The sequence below is a fragment of the Tachypleus tridentatus genome, chromosome 13 (genome assembly GCF_004210375.1).
Source record: "Tachypleus tridentatus isolate NWPU-2018 chromosome 13, ASM421037v1, whole genome shotgun sequence".
NCBI lineage: Eukaryota > Metazoa > Arthropoda > Merostomata > Xiphosura > Limulidae > Tachypleus > Tachypleus tridentatus.
In genome coordinates this window covers 2,960,676-2,979,288 of record NC_134837.1, presented here as the reverse complement: position 1 = coordinate 2,979,288, position 18,613 = coordinate 2,960,676, and the positions used below count along the sequence as shown (strand labels likewise).

The window sequence follows — 18,613 nt, the reverse complement described above, 5'->3', positions numbered from 1 at the left end:
TAAAATCAGTAAGCGCCAGTATTTATAAATCACCCAAAGTAGGAAACGGTATCGAGTTTCATGTTGTGAATCGCTTGCCCAGAAATGAGGGTTAACAATTTAAGGAAGGGATATAAGTCTGTTTGGAACCTTAAGATAAACTTTACAACGTATCGAAATATATGTTAGTAAGGGTAATTATGAACTAAATAGCTTTAACTTCTTTGAATGTAATGATTTGAATGAAAGAATCATTAGACCTAAATTCACAATGATTTTTAATACTCTACGAAGATTTTCTAAAGAATCATTAGACCTAAATTCACAATGATTTTTAATACTCTACGAAGATTTTCTAAAGAATCATTAGACCTAAATTCACAATGATTTTTGATACTCTACGAAGATTTTCTACTGGTGCTGCCAAAAGGTAATATTATTTTGACCTTTAACTTAAAATAATTAATTTTCATATTTTATAATTAAAGACATTAAGAAATATCATGATATTTAATTTATTAAACAGTAGACGTGGTAAAAATTCAATGTTTTTTTCTCAAATCTAATCCAAACTGAAATGCATTTTATATACAACATTCTGTGTGTAGGAATATTTTACTTTCTTTACCAATTTGTGCAGGAATATTTTACTGTCTTTACCCTTTTTGCTTCAGTTTGTAGGAATATCTTACTTTCTTTTCCAGTTTTGCTTCAATGTGTAGGAACATTTTACCTTCTTTACTGGTTTTGTTTCAGTGTATAGGTATAGTTTTTAAAATGACTTTATTGGCTTTGGATGCATATTTAAATATGTATCCTTGAGGTTTAATAGTGCAGTAAATAAAATCATATTTTGAGATCTAACAACAACCTTTTGAGTATTATTTTCCTTTATTCATTTTCAGTCATGAACCCATCGCATTGAGTCTGTGAGAAAAGAAAACTTTAATATATAACTAGACATGAAATAGGAAGTACTGAACACACAATAACATATAATGTTTCTGTGGACTTGAGTCCTGTACATTCAATGTAACAGCATCAAAGTTTCATTTAGTTTGTTTATATTTGTGGATAAGGTTTAACTGATTGAAACATACAAAGACTATCGAGGCAACCAGCTGATTCTTAAATAGCACCTTTGTACTTCTATAGTTACAAAATAACTACGAATCACAAGTATTGGTCTAACATGTCTTGTCAACTTACCCAGCACACCTTATAGCCTATAACTTAATAAGTTTATAAAACATGTTACTAGTATAATAAGCAAGTCATACTGAAATAGTCAAATCTAATAAAGGCACTAATCCTGGGGCTTTGGAATGAAATGTTGGGAACAGTTTATGCTTAATAACATTTATCTAATAAGGAAAACAAAACCACCACTAATTACACTGCACAACAAACCTTTTGCTTCTTGAACACTGTTGGGTGTTCCTTATTGATTTTTGGCTGCTGATCACGAAAATCATATCCAGATTTGCCCATCATGTACCATTTCATCACAATCTTCAGTTTCACCAGGACATTATTACAATGGAAAAACAATAACAGGACAACTGGAATCCGTCAATGCTTGCTGACTACTGTTGGGCACTGCAACGTGATGCACCGAACATTGAATACAAACAAAAATCAGGAGCAAAACACTTTTAATTATGTTGAACTTAATAGCATATTAGAAACATAAACGCAATTAAATACGTTATTGCCGGTAAACAGTTAACTGTCTATTTCTCAGAGTTCCTACGTGATGAAGCAAAACCAAAACTATATTTGTGCATACCAACCAGGTTCCTGTCTCAATCAGCAAAAACTTTTCAGGAAGCAAAACTACTCAAAAAAATTGTTGTGCAGTGTTATATGAACCATGTTCTGAAACATAGAAACTCTTTGACCTAAAAATCTTTTATTTTAATTTCATAACTGTTTGTATAACTGAATAAGTTATATGTATATATTGGTCATTAGTGTGTGATAGAGTTTAAAATATTTAAAACAAGAAATTACAATCACTCAGAAAAAGTTCAAGTTAGAAGTAATCTGAGTTTCTGATAATATCAGTAAACTGAGAAGGATTATAAACAGTTTTTCTCCATTTTGCTTTCCAAACATATATTTGTATTTCCTTTAGAAACAGATTTTATTGTAACAAAACATTCTTCCTTCACTCTGTTAACAAGTAATATATTTATCTTTTCTGCAATAATTGTTAGTGACAACAAATGTACCTTAACAAGGAAGTGTATTATGATAGATTGAAACTAAAATCTTTATATAATAATTTATACTTTATCTTAAAGCATGATTTAAATAAAATTATAAAGATTTCCATGAACACTTCAACTTGATAATATAGCTAAGTAAAATAATACAACATTTTCTAAATGCAGTGGATTTTAATACTCTACAATTTTCTTTTTACCTTGAAAACCAAAGAGATAACTGTGTTTAGTCCCTGCAACAAATGGAACTTTCAGATATACCTTATTTTTATATTCATGTGAACTGGTTCATGTTAGATAATGTACAAGTTTTCTGATACAAAAATGAGAGATCACAACATGATCATAATGCTCAATTATATAAATTTTCTGTAAACTTTAATCAGATGTCTTGTCAGCAGCCAAGCTCCTGTGAAGAACTTGGCCAAATGTAACGAAGCTCCTTGAGGTTACTCCTGTGAAGAACTTGGCCAAATGTAACCAAGCTCCTTAAAGTTACTCCTGTGAAGAACTTGGTCAAATGTAACCAAGCTCCTTAAAGTTACTCCTGTGAAGAACTTGGTCAAATGTAACAAAGCTCCTTAAAGTTACTCCTGTGAAAGAACTTGGTCAAATGTAACCAAGCTCCTTAAAGTTACTTCTGTGAAGAACTTGGCCAAATGTAACCAAGCTCCTTAAAGTTACTTCTGTGAAGAACTTGGCCAAATGTAACCAAGCTCCTTAAAGTTACTCCTGTGAAGAACTTGGCCAAATGTAACCAAGATCCTTAAAGTTGCTCCTGTGAAGAACTTGGCCAAATGTAACCAAGCTCCTCAAAATTGCTCCTATAAATAGCTGTGACAAATGTGGCCAAACTCCTTAAAGTTGCTCCTATAATGGGCTGTGACACATGTGGCCAAACTCTTTAAAGTTGCTCCTATGAAGGACTAAGAGAAATCTAATAAAACGTGGTAGCAGTGAAAAACGAAAACCTCACTTTCCATTATGGGCTATTGATGACCCCTCAGCAACAACAAGGTCTAGAACATACGTACTTCAAGTACATCATTTCGGTGTCTAGATTATGTCAAGAGCTTAAAGAACATGATGGCTAGACTGATGTTGACAAATAAAACCATCATAACAAACTGTTGTCTTGAAATCCAGTCCTAAGTAGAAAACAGTCATGTTACTAAAGATCTGGAACGATTTTTAAAACTATACAGTTAACGATTCAAAGAAATTAAAAAATATAAATCAAATATTCTTAGTTTTTAACTTACACTGAACAATGAAAATATGAATATTTATAAAACAAGAATTGACAAAAACTAGATACAAACATCATACCTGGAGCAACATTTCCAGTTCTCTGCTATTTTAGGTCAGTTTTATATTATAACCTCTTAAACAATATTATTATGTTTTTCAACTCTGAAGAGGCCACGAGAGACATACATGTGAAACTGTTTTATTTGGTGGTAAAACCACAGCTGAATGTCTCTAGTATTCTCCACATCTTGAAAAAGGAAAATATTCCTTATATGCACAGAAAGATAAACATGGCATATCTGTATAAAACTATAATATTAAATACATGTTTATCATGCATTACTTATGTGTTAAATAAATTAATGAGTATGAAACAATATCTATATTGTAGTAAGAAGTAGTGATTGTAAAATATTTATTTTAATATTTCATCTTGTAGAGTTATCAGGTAATATTAATTACTGACCTTTGTCTCTCAGAGTAAAGTTATCAGGTAATACTAATTACTGACCTTTGTCTCTCAGGGTAAAGTTATCAGGTAATACTAATTACTGACCTTTGTCTCTCAGGGTAAAGTTATCAGGTAATACTAATTACTGACCTTTGTCTCTCAGGGTAAAGTTCTCAGGTAATACTAATCACTGACCTTTGTCTCTTAGGGTAAAGTTCTCAGGTAATACTAATCACTGACCTTTGTCTCTTAGGGTAAAGTTCTCAGGTTTGTTTGTTTGTTTGTTTGTTTTGGAATTTCGCACAAAGCTACTCGAGGGCTATCTGTGCTAGCCGTCCCTAATTTTGCAGTGTAAGACTAGAGGGAAGGCAGCTAGTCATCACCACCCACTGCCAACTCTTGGGCTACTCTTTTACCAACGAATAGTGGGATTGACCGTCACATTATACGCACCCACGGCTGGGAGGGCGAGCATGTTTAGCGGATTACGAGTCGCACGCCTTACACACTTGGCCATGCCGGGCCTTAAGTTCTCAGGTAATATTAATCACTGACCTTTGTCTCTCAGGGTAATGTTATCAGGTAATATTAATCACTGACCTTTGTCTCTCAGGGTAAAGTTATCGGGTAATATTAATTACTGACCTTTGTCTCTCAGGTTAATGTTATTGGGTAATATTAATCACTGACCTTTGTCTCTCAGGGTAAAGTTATCAGGTAATATATTAATCACTGACCTTTGTACCTCAGGGTATCGTTATCAGGTAATATTAATCACTGACCTTTGTCCCTCAGGGTAATGTTATCAGGTAATATTAATTTCTAACCTTTGTCTACAGTTGTTAATCTATACTGAGTTTTCAGGAAAGCATGTTTTGAAAACTTGCATTTTGATAATCTCTAAGTAAATAACCAGCAAGTATCATCATTAGGGTGCGTCAGCGGATAAAGGATAAATATTAAAATGTCCCAATGTTTTTGCTCAGTTGTGCCACTGCATGAGAAAAGAACATAGACAAGGTTTCATTTCAATCGCGAAGTATTTAGGGGTCGCACATCCCTCGCAAAGTTCACTATTTTCCTTAAATTTACCCTACATTACATTGTTAATGGTAATTAAATTATTTAAAGAAATTATTTAATATTTATTGATTATACAGTTAGCAAAAACATAAAAACTTGAAAGAAAAATTTATTTCATTGAAGTGTTATCTTGCCAGCCCCCTTCGCATTATGTTCGCCGATGTTCTTCAGCCACCTGAATCATATACTGAAATTGATCTTCGTTCTTGGTGCAGCCCTTTGATGTAAACTGTTGAATTAAAGCTACTTCTCTTTCAGCTGCGTCACTTGTCACAAAAAGTTTCTTTACTCTGTCCTTTCCATGTTTGTACTCTTCGGACGCGCTCCACTCTTTCGGTGGTAATGATAAAAATGCGCTACTAATATCCAGATGGTAGAACATTTTCTTCGTTGCCAAGGTAAAAAAATCTGGAAGTTTTCTGGAAACAGCATTGCTTGCAACATCAACTGTTAAACGTGGAGTTGGCCTAGAAGATCCTTTCACGGTATTCATATTTGAGACCATCTTGAGTTTGTCGCTATTCGTTACACCGTCATCAAAGAGTGCAAGCCCAACTGCAACCTCAGATAAATACCATAAATGCCGATTCATTGCCTTTGTACCAACTTCCTTAATCATATGATTTCCATGCATGCAAGTTCCTTGAGTAGTGTAAGGTCCCTTCGAGCTGCCACGGAAGCATCCTTAGCTGTAAACCATGAGAGCAAGTAATGTTTAGTTATAAAGACACACAAATCGCCAAGTTTGCTGCAGAAATGTGCGTCAAATGAAACACCAGGTGAAGCAGGCCGTGGTTGCAGTCTACCAAACTCCTCTTGGAACATCCAAATTTTTAGAGAATATATTGCTCAAGCCATCCATCGTGCATGATGTACAGCACCAGAAGTACGGAAAGAAACTGAAGAACGTCCGTGTGGAAGAGATCCAAGAAAAATGACAGCTAATTCCAAGAGCTCTTTATAATCGTCCCGTGGTTTATGAGATTGAAGGAGATTCTGATAAAATTGAATAATATCATCCTTCCAAGGCTGTATTCGGAGTGGCATTGCTTCTACTGCTGTTATGTACTTAGTTTTATTACTTTTAGGCCAACAATCTCTAAAGTTTAAAACCAAAGTAATATCTGGACTTTTTGATGTCTCTATCACGAGAGTAGAGAATACAGCGCTCAAAAGAATCTTCAAAATGTGATGTATACAGGCAAGGTGCAAGAGCTTACGTTCAAGTAACATTTCAATCCTCAGATAGACGCCAGATTTGGATCCTGTATTGGTCGCCGTGGTGTCAAAGCAAAGCGATTTAATTCTGTCTTTTACATTACATTCTACTAAAACTGATCCGATCTCAGAAGCTACTGAATTTGCATCCCCACTGTCAATCTTGGGCACTGAAAGAATCTTCTCTACACCTTCACCTGAAACTAAAATTGCCAAACGTTCGATCTTCTCTCTGCCAACCAAGTCAGGCATCAGCTTATCATCCCAATGTAATGTCAAAGGAACGTTGGGAGAAACACTTTCCTTCAATACAGCTGCTAGAAGAGTACGGTTAGTAATTCGTTTCCTCCTTATGGAACTTGGGCTAATGGCAAGATCCTCGATATTATGTCCAATATGAGCTGCAAAAGGAAACAAAATTTGCGCGGCTTTTCGGTCACTGATCTGGGTTCTGTCTAAATCCGAAGCTAGCCTTTCACTAATGCCAACGTTTCGTTTGGTTCTGGAAGCACGTTGTTATTTTGTGCGCATTGCGCAACCCCTAAATATTAATGTATTGGATTGATTTTTACGCAAGCATATTTTTTTTCATTGAATAGAATCAAATTATAAGCGAGCGACTGAGTGTCACAACTTTTTGCTTTTTGACGCACCCTTTAAAGGCTTATTTGTGTATTTTCCTTAAATGCAAATAAACAAATCTGCATATCGTTTTTTTAATCACACAAACACATACACACACACACACACACATAAACTTATGTTTACTTACATAAACAGATCTGTTAATACGTATACCACTGAATAACGTGATAATGAAATGATGTGCCAGTAACTTAACTTGTAACATTACTGTTTATACGCCGAGGCAGAGTGACGCATTAGAAGCAAAATAGAAATATATATGCAAAAACGGCTCGTTTGGGTTGAGAAAATATTTTACATAGAAGAGCGAACAACGTTTCGACCTTCTTCGGTCATCGTCAGGTTCACAAAGAAAGAGGTAACTGACCGGAAGCTGACCACATGTTTGAAAGGGGTTGTGTAACTGAGTGTCGGAATGTAGAGGGCGGTGTTAGATGTTTGAATATATAATTTTATTTATTAATATAGGTATAAAGGCGTTCCTTTATATTGGTTTATTTTGGGTTTAAGTTGTTGTATAAGTAAGGCTTCTTTAATTTTGCGTTTGTTTATGTTTGTTTATTTATTTAATATTTGAGTGTTTTCTATGGTTATGTTGTGTTTGTTTGACTTGCAGTGTTCGAAAACGTGTGAAGGTGACTTTTTATGTTCTTTGAATCTGGTTTCCATTTTTCTACTTGTTTCTCCAATATAGAAGTCGTGGCAGTTATCACATTGTATTTTATAAATAATGTTGGTGTGGTGTTTGTCAGTGTAGTTTTTACATAGTATAGACCTCAGTTTTGTGCCTGGTTTTTGAATAAATTTGGTATTAACTGGAATGTCATATTTTGTTACTAGTTTCTGCCAAATGTTGGTTATTTGTTTGCTGATGTCAGGAATATATGGTATACAGCAGTATATGGTTTCGTGATTTTTTGATTCGTGAGATATATTTACTTTTGTTGGTTGATTTTGCTTTCTGTCTAGGTGTGTGCGTATAATGTTTTCTGCGGTTTGTGGAGGAAACTTATTGATGTTGATGAAGTATTGTTGTATTTTGTCTAATTCGTCGTTAATTTTATCTGGTGAGCATAGTTTTATCGCCGTGTTTATTTGGTTTCTTAGTATGTTCAGTTTTTGTTTTGTTTCATGTGCTGAGTCCCAAGGAATATATAGTCCAGTATGGGTGATTTTTCGGTGGATTTCTGTTTTGAATTGTGTGTCGGTTCTTGTAATTTTGAGGTTAAGAAATGATATTTGATTGCTTTCTTCCTTAAAACCATGTTGAACACAAAATACAAAGAACTACATGACTTACAAAAACAAAAAAATGAACCTAGACCATCAACTGGCATGCTGCATTAAACCAGAGATTTACGGACTTATACAACGAAACATAAACCAAATCAATACTAAGAACGACAGAGACAAAAAGATCTGCCACAACAAAAAACTAGAAAAACTAAGATGGAAACAACAGAAAAGACATCAACATGACAAACCGTTGACTAACCTCATAATTAACAGATCCGACCGACAATTAAACACAGACGAGATACATCTACTTAACAAAGGACTCAACTTCACAATAGCACCTAGGTACATTCCAACCTTAGAAATCAAAACATGTTTAGAAGATCTAGCCAGGAGACTTGTGATACTTTCTACAGAGAATAAAAACAAGGAAACAACCAACAAAAAGAAGATAACTTAGATAATTTTATTGACATCCAACAGTCAAATTCCCAGGTAAAATTAAAAATTTATATTTTCCAGAAACACCTAAAAACAACATCTTAAACGATTTTTTCAAAAAATTTTCTCACAAAACCATCAACATAATTTCACAAAACAGAAAACTAAAAAACAACCTTACAAAAAGAGACATTAATTCCATTAAAAACCTAAAACAAGAAAAAAACATAAAAATTCTAAAAGCAGATAAAGGTAACGCTATAGTCATAATGAACACGAATGAATACACCCAAAAAATGAAGAACATCCTATCAGACACGAACAAATTTAAACCAATACACACAAATCCAACAAAGACACACGAGACACAACTGAACAAATTACTACTAAAAATGAAAAAAAGCCAACACAATTTCACAAACACTTTATTCCTACCTACGTAAAACCGACTCACGCACACCACAAATATACGGCATCCCGAAACCTCATAAACCAGATTGTCCATTATGACCAATAATGTCCACATATGAATCCTTTAATTACAATCTTGGTAAATACATAGCTTGGGCATTCTCCAAATATGTAACATCAGCCAGCTCATTCATCAAAGACTCTTTTAATTTCTAGTCTAATCTAAATCAACTTAATCATAAAGCCTTAATGGCCAGTTTCGATGTTATATCCCTCTTTACAGAAGTTCCAACCACTGAAGCCTGCAAGATAGCCTTAGAACTCTATATCCGAGATCCTAACCCAACTGTAGACATTCCCAGTAACCAAACCTTCATAGAATTCACCACGATAAAGACAAACTTCATGTTCAACAACCAAAACTATATACAAACAAATGGCCTAAGCATAGGCAACCCAGTATCACCAGTTCTAGCCAATATTTTTATGACACAAGTTGAAACACAAGCAATTTACACAGCATTACATCCAGCACTATACTGGTACAGATATGTAGATGACACGGTTGCGGGATTCAAATCTACAGAACACATACTTAATTTTTTCAATCACATTAACTCTATACATCCCAACATCAACTTCACATGTGAACAGGATGAAAACAATCAAATATCATTTCTTAAGCTCAAAATTACAAGAACCGACACACAATTAAAAAACAGAAATCCACCGACAAATCACCCATACTGGACTATACATTCCTTGGGACTCAGCACATGAAACAAAACAAAAACTCAACATACTAAGAAACCAAATAAACACAGCCATAAAACTATGCTCACCAGATAAAATTAACGATGAATTAGACAAAATAAAACAATACTTCATCAACATCAATAAGTTTCCTCCACAAACCGTAGAAAACATTATACGCACACACCTGGACAGAAAGCAAAATCAACCAACAAAAGTAAATATATCTCACGAATCAAAAAATCACGAAACCATATACTGCTGTATACCATATATTCCTGACATCAGCAAACAAATAACCAACATTTGGCAGAAACTAGTAACAAAATATGACATTCCAGTTAATACCAAATTTATTCAAAAACCAGGCACAAAACTGAGGTCTATACTATGTAAAAACTACACTGACAAACACCACACCAACATTATTTACAAAATACAATGTAATAACTGCCACGACTTCTATATTGGAGAAACAAGTAGAAAAATGGAAACCAGATTCAAAGAACATAAAAAAGTCACCTTCACACGTTTTCGAACACTGCAAGTCAAATAAACACAACATAACCATAGAAAACACTCAAATACTAAATAAATAAACAAACATAAACAAACGCAAAATTAAAGCCTTACTAAAACCACAACTTAAACCCAAAATAAACCAATATAAAGGAACGCCTTTATACCTATATTAATATAATAAAATAAATAAAATTATATATTCAAACATTTAACACCGCCCTCTACATTCCGACACTCAGTTACACAACCCCTTTCAAACATGTGGTCAGCTTCCGGTCAGTTACCTCTTTCTTTGTGAACCTGACGATGACAGAAGAAGGTCGAAACGTTGTTCGCTCTTCTATGTAAAATATTTTCTCAACCAAAACGAGCCGTTTTTGCATATATATTTCTCTACAAGTGGGTTTTCTCGACATCACTGATTAGAAGCAAAGTAGGATAAAGAACCACGTGACCTGCAGATGTGTGCTTTTATTCATGTTCCTCTTAAATGTGACGTAATGATTATTTGATTTTATCAGAAGTAGCTCGAACATAGGATCTCTACTCATTGAATTAAAGGGTTCATCCACGTAACAATTTTTAAACGATTTAATACCACATACATAATTATTTCTTATTTTAAACATTCAGTTTGTAACTATTACCACGAGTCGTCACTGAAAGAAAAATCTAGGGACCCTGCTTCTCGAACCTAATTTAAAATATAACACTACTGTTGATACAGTCATGCGCCGTTGTTTCTTCCCGCTGTTTACGTCTATTCTAAATACAATATTGAACGTTTTCATATATACATAAATTTTCAGTAACTGATAGGTTTTATACATCACTGCTAGATAACGAAGTTAATAAACACACGTTTACAAAACTAATAATAATACATATACTGGTAAATGATTTCAATATCTGTTTACAAAGTAATAGGCCCAGCATGGCAGGTGGTTAAGGCACTCGACTCGTAATTTGAGAGTCGCGGGTTCGAATCTCTCTCACACAAAATATGCTCGACCCTTCAGCCGTGGGGGCGTTACAATGTCACGGTCAATTCCACTATTCGTTGGTAAAAGAGTAGCTCAAGAGTTGGCGGTGAGTGATGATGACTAGCTGCCTCCCTTTTAGTCTTACACTGCTAAATTAGGGACGGCTAGCGTAGATAACCCTCGTGTAGCTTTGCGCGAAACAAAAAACAAACAAACAGAAGTATTATAATAAATCCGTTAGTTAAAATCATAATTTAATTACTTTAGCTAGGGTTGTTAATGTTTTAACGACCTATACTAATATCTAATTTTATATCACATCAAAGTGTTAACTATAGACCCTAATTCTCGAACAATGTATAAATGACAAATTATATAAAAGAATTCATAAATCACTTTTGTTCGAAAACATCATATCAGTATTTGCAAACTGGTGAACTAGATATTAATTACTGTTTCATATCAGTTTTTACAAACTGGTGAACTGGATATTAATTATTGTTTGTTTGTTTTTTGAAGTTCGCACAAAGCTACTCAAGGGCAATCTACGCTACCCGCCAGCTGGTCATCACCGCCAACTCTTGGGCTACTCTTTTACCAACGAATCGTAGGATTGACCGGAAATTATAACGCCCGCACGGCTGAAAATGCGAGCATGTTTGGTGCGACGGGGATGCGAACCCGCGACCCTCAGATAACGAGTCGCACGCCTTAACCCACCTGGCCATGCCGGGCTGACTGTTTATTAAACAGTAACGAGTTTATTTTCGTCTTCTGTTAAAGAGGGACCATTCTTAATTTTATGCTATAATTGTTTTAATATTGTACTTGATTTTAATAAGGCCTGAGACTTCCTATTATGGGAGCAACTCACCTTAACATCAGAGTTCAAAAGATACAATAACGGGTTAGCACGTTCTTGATCCGTTTGCTCCTGTATCCTATGAATTTCTTCACTCCTGCGGAAGCTGAAACCTGAGACTTCAGCCCTCGTCATCAGCTGGGTTTTCACTGATGCGGCCTGAATGTCAGGAAGGCTATTCTTTCTTTAATAAGGCCAGGCTTGCTCGGTTGAAACTGGAAAGGGGTTTGTTTTCTTGCTGCTTCCTCGTAAAGTGACGACATTCTTTGCAAGTTGGTATCAGATAACTTACTTTCATTATTAGTCGGCTGAAGGATGGTCAAGCTAGCATTGCTACCAGCCTCGCTATCAGTAGGTGCGAAACAGATGAATCCAGGATCACCCTGACCCTGAAAGCTTTCATCATAAAGGCTGGGGAGTGTAGATTGACGGGGTACGTACCCGGGGGATAGATCATCATTGTCCATGCTTTCTGAAACCCCGGAATCTGGGGTACAGTCGGGGCATAGCTTGTGGGCTGATGAGTTAGATTCAAACGAGGTTGAGCAGCTTGCGATTTGGAGAAATTCTGTGAGAATTGACTCCCACAAAACTGAGGTTTAATGGTAGCTGTTTCTTGTGTGTATTGGTCAAAGTGGTCAGACATCGACCGCTGAACGGTATAGTTCCCCTCTCCAAAACTGAGGTGGTTTTGACGTCGTAAAGACCCCCGTAGTTTCCGATTTATGGGTTCATTGCCCATGAATGTGCTAGAAGGATCGAGATAACTGACAGAATTCTGGCTAGCGTGACGGGGCTCTTGTGCAGGGGGGTTTCCCCGGAATGTAGTATGACTACCACACCGATCAGTGTTCGTTGTCGAGGGGTCCAAAGTAACGGGTTCCTTTTGCCCATATTCTCCTACATTTGAGGCCAGGCTGTTGTCTTGAGGAACAAAGAGAGAGAGAGTTCTTTGATGAACGTTTTGGCTTGGTGCAGTACTTGAGGGACTTTGTAACTGGTTGCTTTGTGGGGACTCCTTGTTATGTGCTAGTTTCTTTTTTAGTATTTCAGTTCCTTTCATATAAGAGAAAAATTATAGTAATAAAATCATGTTTGGAACATTAAATTACATCTCTACGAATTATTATCGTACGCTCACCAATGTAATGACGCAGTGTAAAAACGTAACAACAAAATATTAATTCGCATTTAAAACCAGCTCTGAAGTTAATACAATATTGTCAGTTTTATTCAATTTTCAAGCAGCATGAGACAATTAGTGAAGTGACTGAAGTTTCTTTAATTTAGGATCTTCTCGGTGCTTTTATAGACATTTGTTCGTAACCATTGGGTTGTGTCGTATACCAGATTCAAAACAAAGACACATACAAACGCAAACCACTTATTTTACCTTCTAATTCCAAGATAATACCTCAAATAATGTAACCATATTAATATTACTTTATTTATCTTTTATCTTCTAGGCTTCCCTTTACCGACAGAAATTAGTGATATATTGAAAAGTGACTTTCCCTTGAAAAATTAAATTGTTGATAAACATTTACTAGAAATACGACTCAACTTACAAGTAACTTTTCCTGAAGAACTAATATTCTGTTGGTAGTTAAACACTGTCTGTTCTTCAGTCTATTTCATTTTAACAAACGTTTAAGTAACAAAAGTTACTTACAAGTAACTTTTCCTGAAGAACTAATATTCTGTTGGTAGTTAAACACTGTCTGTTCTTCAGTCTATTTCATTTTAACAAACGTAACTATTAATCTAGAATAATTACACTTTTTTTACATTTGTTAGGTTAGCAAATATACCAGAATTCAAAACTAGTTAATATAAGTTATTTCAGTGAGATAAAACACCACATCTCAGTTACCTCAAAGATATCACGTTTCGACGATTATATCAATTTATAAAACTGTCTTACTGACTAATGGTCACAGTTCATGTTGAGACCCACGGAGTCATAACGACGTGTCTGATTGTCATATGTTTAGTGCACATTGAATTTAGAACTACCTAACAGTGCAATGCCCCCAGTGATAGTTTTATGACTATCATACGTTTGGTGTACATTGAATTTAGAACTACCTAACAGTGCAATGCCCCCAGTGATAGTTTTATGACTGTCATACGTTTGGTGTACATTGAATTTAGAACTACCTAACAGTGCAATGCCCCCAGTGATAGTTTTATGACTATCATACGTTTGGTGTACATTGAATTTAGAACTACCTAACAGTGCAATGCCCCCAGTGATAGTTTTATGACTATCATACGTTTGGTGTACATTGAATTTAGAACTACCTAACAGTGCAATGCCCCCAGTGATAGTTTTATGACAATAGGCCTGATACCAGTACAGAAAACATTAAGTGGCGTGGATACGCATGGTATTACACTTGGAAATGTGTTAATGTTGTTGGATTTCGTGTAGAGAACTCTCTGAGCTAACCGCTCCACATGTTCACTGCTAGCTGAGAGGAAAGTAAGCTAGGCAGCAGTACATACCGCCAACTTGTCAGCTACTCTAATCAAGTAATGGGATTCATTAGTGTTTCGGCAGTAACGTGGTGTGAACCTCGAACCAAAAGTCGAACACGAAAGCAACTAGGTGGTACTTGTTAACTTCAGAAAACACACCCAATACTGATTATCTGATAATAACAACAAGGTGATTTAGGTACATTACTAAACTATTTGTACGTTAGCATATAGTATCATTCTAGTATTAATAGTATCCATGTGTGTATGTAACAGTTGTATCTATGTATGCCAGCATATTAATGTGTGTAAGTAACAGTTGCACTTATGTATTCATGTTTATGTATAGAAGTAACAGTTGTATCTACGTATGTAAGTATGTTCATGTAGGTAATCACAGTACCTGTTAATAACAGTATGGTGTTGTAGATAAATTAAATAAGTACCACTATATACTAACATGATGATAAATATCTCTAATTGTTTGATTCAACCTTACACATTGGTTATAAACACGTAATTCCTTCTCGTCAAACCAACAGTTAGTCGAGGTCAAAGTTGAGCAGTCCAGCTTTTCTAACAAGAAGATTCATTACTGAGGACTGGTCTTTATCACGTGGGACTTCAATGAGTATGTCAGCAAATGAAGAGCCGAAACATACGATTTCAGTAAGTAGTAAGATAAAAATGTTAATAAAAAAGTACATGTAAACAAATCGTCAGAAAGATTTCTTTACCTGGCTGGTGGAACTCTGGAGAATATTGTTTGGCTATTATTCTAGAAAAGTCTGAATCTTCCTTCGCATGAACTGCTGAAACACCAGCGAGTTCTGATTTCCCTCGAGCTGTTGCTGTCCTGGAACAACAACAACATAACTTATCCTGTACATAATGTTCAGAGAACACTTAACCTAACTTATCCTGGACATAACCTTCAGAGAACACTTAGCCTAACGTGTCCTGGACATAACCTTTAGAGAACACTTAACCTAACTTATCCTGTACATAACCTTCAGAGAACACTTAGCCTAACGTATCCTGGACATAACCTTCAGAGAACACTTAACCTAACTTATCCTGGACATAACCTTCAGAGAACACTTAACCTAACTTATCCTGGACATAACCTTCAGAGAACACTTAGCCTAACTTATCCTGGACATAACGTTCAGAGAACACTTAGCCTAACTTATCCTGGACATTATGTTCAGAGAACACTTAGCCGAACTTATCCTGGATATAACCTTCAGAGAACACTTAACCTAGCTTATCCTGTACATAATGTTCAGAGAACACTTAACCTAACTTATCCTGGACATAACGTTCAGAGAACACTTAATCTAACTTATCCTGTACATAACGTTCAAAGAACACTTAACCTAATTTTTTTCTGATCATAACGTTCATAGAACATTTAACATAACCTTATTCTGTACACAACATTCGTAGAACGCTTAACTTATCCTGGACATAACGTTCTCATTTAAATAAAAAAACAATTTGGTCTTTAAATTGTATACTTTTGATAGTAAATGAAGTACAGACCCGAAGGTATATTTCACTTCAGATTGTTCTCAGTGGATAGCAGTGTAAACTGTTATTAGGTTATTATTATATTTTTCTCTATCCTTACAAACCAAGGTAAATACAAGATATTTTTATGAGATAAAATTTACCTTTTAAAAATAGATGTCACGTATGTTCTGTTTATTATCGCTTGCTTATTGTATCGGTAACAATGTTCTAACTGTTTAAGACATTCGTTATAATTCGTTTGTTATATCGGTGCTATATATCTTTTTACTTTTACAGAATAAATGTTTCTCGCCCTGTAAATCATGTTATATTACATGACGAATGTCAACATCACTTCGAAATAAGTAAAATTAACTTCCTAGCGGTATAAGCATGAACTATAATCCTTACTTGGCCATGTAAATACTTACGCAAAATATTCGACATCGACAGTTCTCGTGAAATGGGATTATTATGAAAACAATAAACACACCAGAGCAGTGAGGGTGTGAAGTGTGCAAAAACCAGTATGAAAAACACTAAACACACCAGCGGACTGAGGGTGTGGTGTGTGTAAAAACCCAGTATGAAAAACACTAAACACACCAGCGGAGTGAGGGTGTGACGTGTGCAAAAACCCAGTATGAAAAACACTAAACACACCAGGGGAGTGAGGGTGTGACGTGTGCAAAAATCCAGTATGAAAAACACTAAACACACCAGCGGAGTGAGGGTGTGAGGTGTGCAAAAACCAGTATGAAAAACACTAAACACACCAGCGGACTGAGGGTGTGGTGTGTGTAAACACCCAGTATGAAAAACACTAAACACACCAGCGGAGTGAGGGTGTGACGTGTGCAAAAATCCAGTATGAAAAACACTAAACACACCAGCAGAGTGAGGGTGTGGCGTGTGCAAAAATCCAGTATGAAAAACATTAAACACACCAGCAGAGTGAGGGTGTGGCGTGTGCAAAAACCCAGTATGACGAAAAATTCAAACAATTTGATCCCGTCTGGGCCAGTGTGACTTTATGAACTTACAACGCTACAAAATTATCCGTATTTCACAATAAATATTTAATAAAATTAAACGTAAACCTATACAACAATAAGTTCAGTTAACTATGACCTTCAAATGATATATTATATGGTAAATTCACATCTAATAGGAAATAATAATGTAAAGAACAGGAATATTAGTAGAAATCAAATAAAAACAAAGAAAACCAGGCGCTGAAAAACTGTACTGAACCATAGAGACGAGACGAAACCGTGACAAACCTTTGTTGAACCTATAAACCAGGCACTAAAAACTGTACTGAACCACAAAGACGAGATGAAACCGTGACAAAACTTTGTTGAACCTGTAAACCAGGCACTAAAAACTGTACTGAACCACAAAGACGAGATGAAACCGTGACAAAGCTTTGTTGAACCTGTAAACGAGGCACTAAAACTGTACTGAACCACAAAGACGAGATGAAACCGTGACAAAGCTTTGTTGAACCTGTAAACGAGGCACTAAAACTGTACTGAACCACAAAGACGAGATGAAACCGTGACAAAGCTTTCTTGAACCTGTAAACAAGGCACTAAAACTGTACTGAACCACAAAGACGAGATGAAACCGTGACAAAGCTTTGTTGAACCTGTAAACGAGGCACTAAAACTGTACTGAACCACAAAGACGAGATGAAACCGTGACAAAACTTTGTTGAACCTGTAAACGTAGCACTAAAACTGTACTGAACCACAAAGAGGAGGTAAAACCGTGACAAAACTTCGTTGAACCTATAAACCAGGCACTAAACGCTGTACTGAACCACAACAAGGAGATGAAACCGTGGCAAACCTTTGTTGAACCTGTAAACGAGGCACTAAAATTGTACTGAACCACAAAGACGAGATGAAACCGTGACAAAGCTTTGTTGAACCTATAAACCAGGCACTAAAAACTGTACTGAACCACAAAGACGAGACGAAACCGTGACAAAGCTTTGTTGAACCTATAAACCAGGCACTAAAAACTGTACTGAACCACAAAAACGAGATGAAACCGTGACAAAATTTGTTGAACCTATAAACCAGGCACTAAAAACTGTACTGAACCACAAAGACGAGATGAAACCGTGACAAAGCTTTGTTGAACCTGTAAACGAGGCACTAAAACTGTACTGAACCACAAAGACGAGATGAAACCGTGACAAAGCTTTGTTGAACCTGTAAACGAGGCACTAAAACTGTACTGAACCACAAAGACGAGATGAAACCGTGACAAAACTTTGTTGAACCTGTAAACATAGCACTAAAACTGTACTGAACCACAAAGAGGAGGTGAAACCGTGACAAAACTTCGTTGAACCTATAAACCAGGCACTAAAAGCTGTACTGAACCACAACGAGGAGGTGAAACCGTGGCAAACCTTTGTTGAACCTGTAAACGAGGCACTAAAATTGTACTGAACCACAAAGACGAGATGAAACCGTGACAAAGCTTTGTTGAACCTATAAATCAGGCACTAAAACTGTACTGAACCACAAAGACGAGATGA

The 18,613-nt window shown here is 35.7% G+C and overlaps 2 protein-coding genes across 2 annotated transcripts in view; both read right to left on the bottom strand.

Moving 5' to 3' along the window:
- Positions 1-851: 851 nt before the first annotated feature.
- On the bottom strand, positions 852-7,187 carry LOC143237560 (uncharacterized). Its single transcript, XM_076476963.1, has 2 exons — positions 4,737-7,187; positions 852-3,355 (listed from the first exon to the last, which is right to left on the bottom strand). Exon 1 carries the CDS (start codon positions 6,460-6,462, stop codon positions 5,842-5,844), a length of 621 nt encoding a protein of 206 aa, XP_076333078.1. The 5' UTR covers positions 6,463-7,187; the 3' UTR covers positions 852-3,355; positions 4,737-5,841.
- A 5,195-nt stretch (positions 7,188-12,382) lies between these two features.
- Positions 12,383-18,613, bottom strand: part of LOC143240196 (junctophilin-1-like) — a 49,830-nt gene continuing 43,599 nt past the window's right edge. Inside the window, exons 4-5 of the mRNA XM_076482266.1 lie at positions 15,282-15,400; positions 12,383-13,119 (exon numbers count right to left, since the gene is read on the bottom strand). Of these exons, the coding sequence (XP_076338381.1) occupies positions 12,383-13,119; positions 15,282-15,400 (856 nt within the window). The remainder of the gene's footprint in view (positions 13,120-15,281; positions 15,401-18,613) is intronic.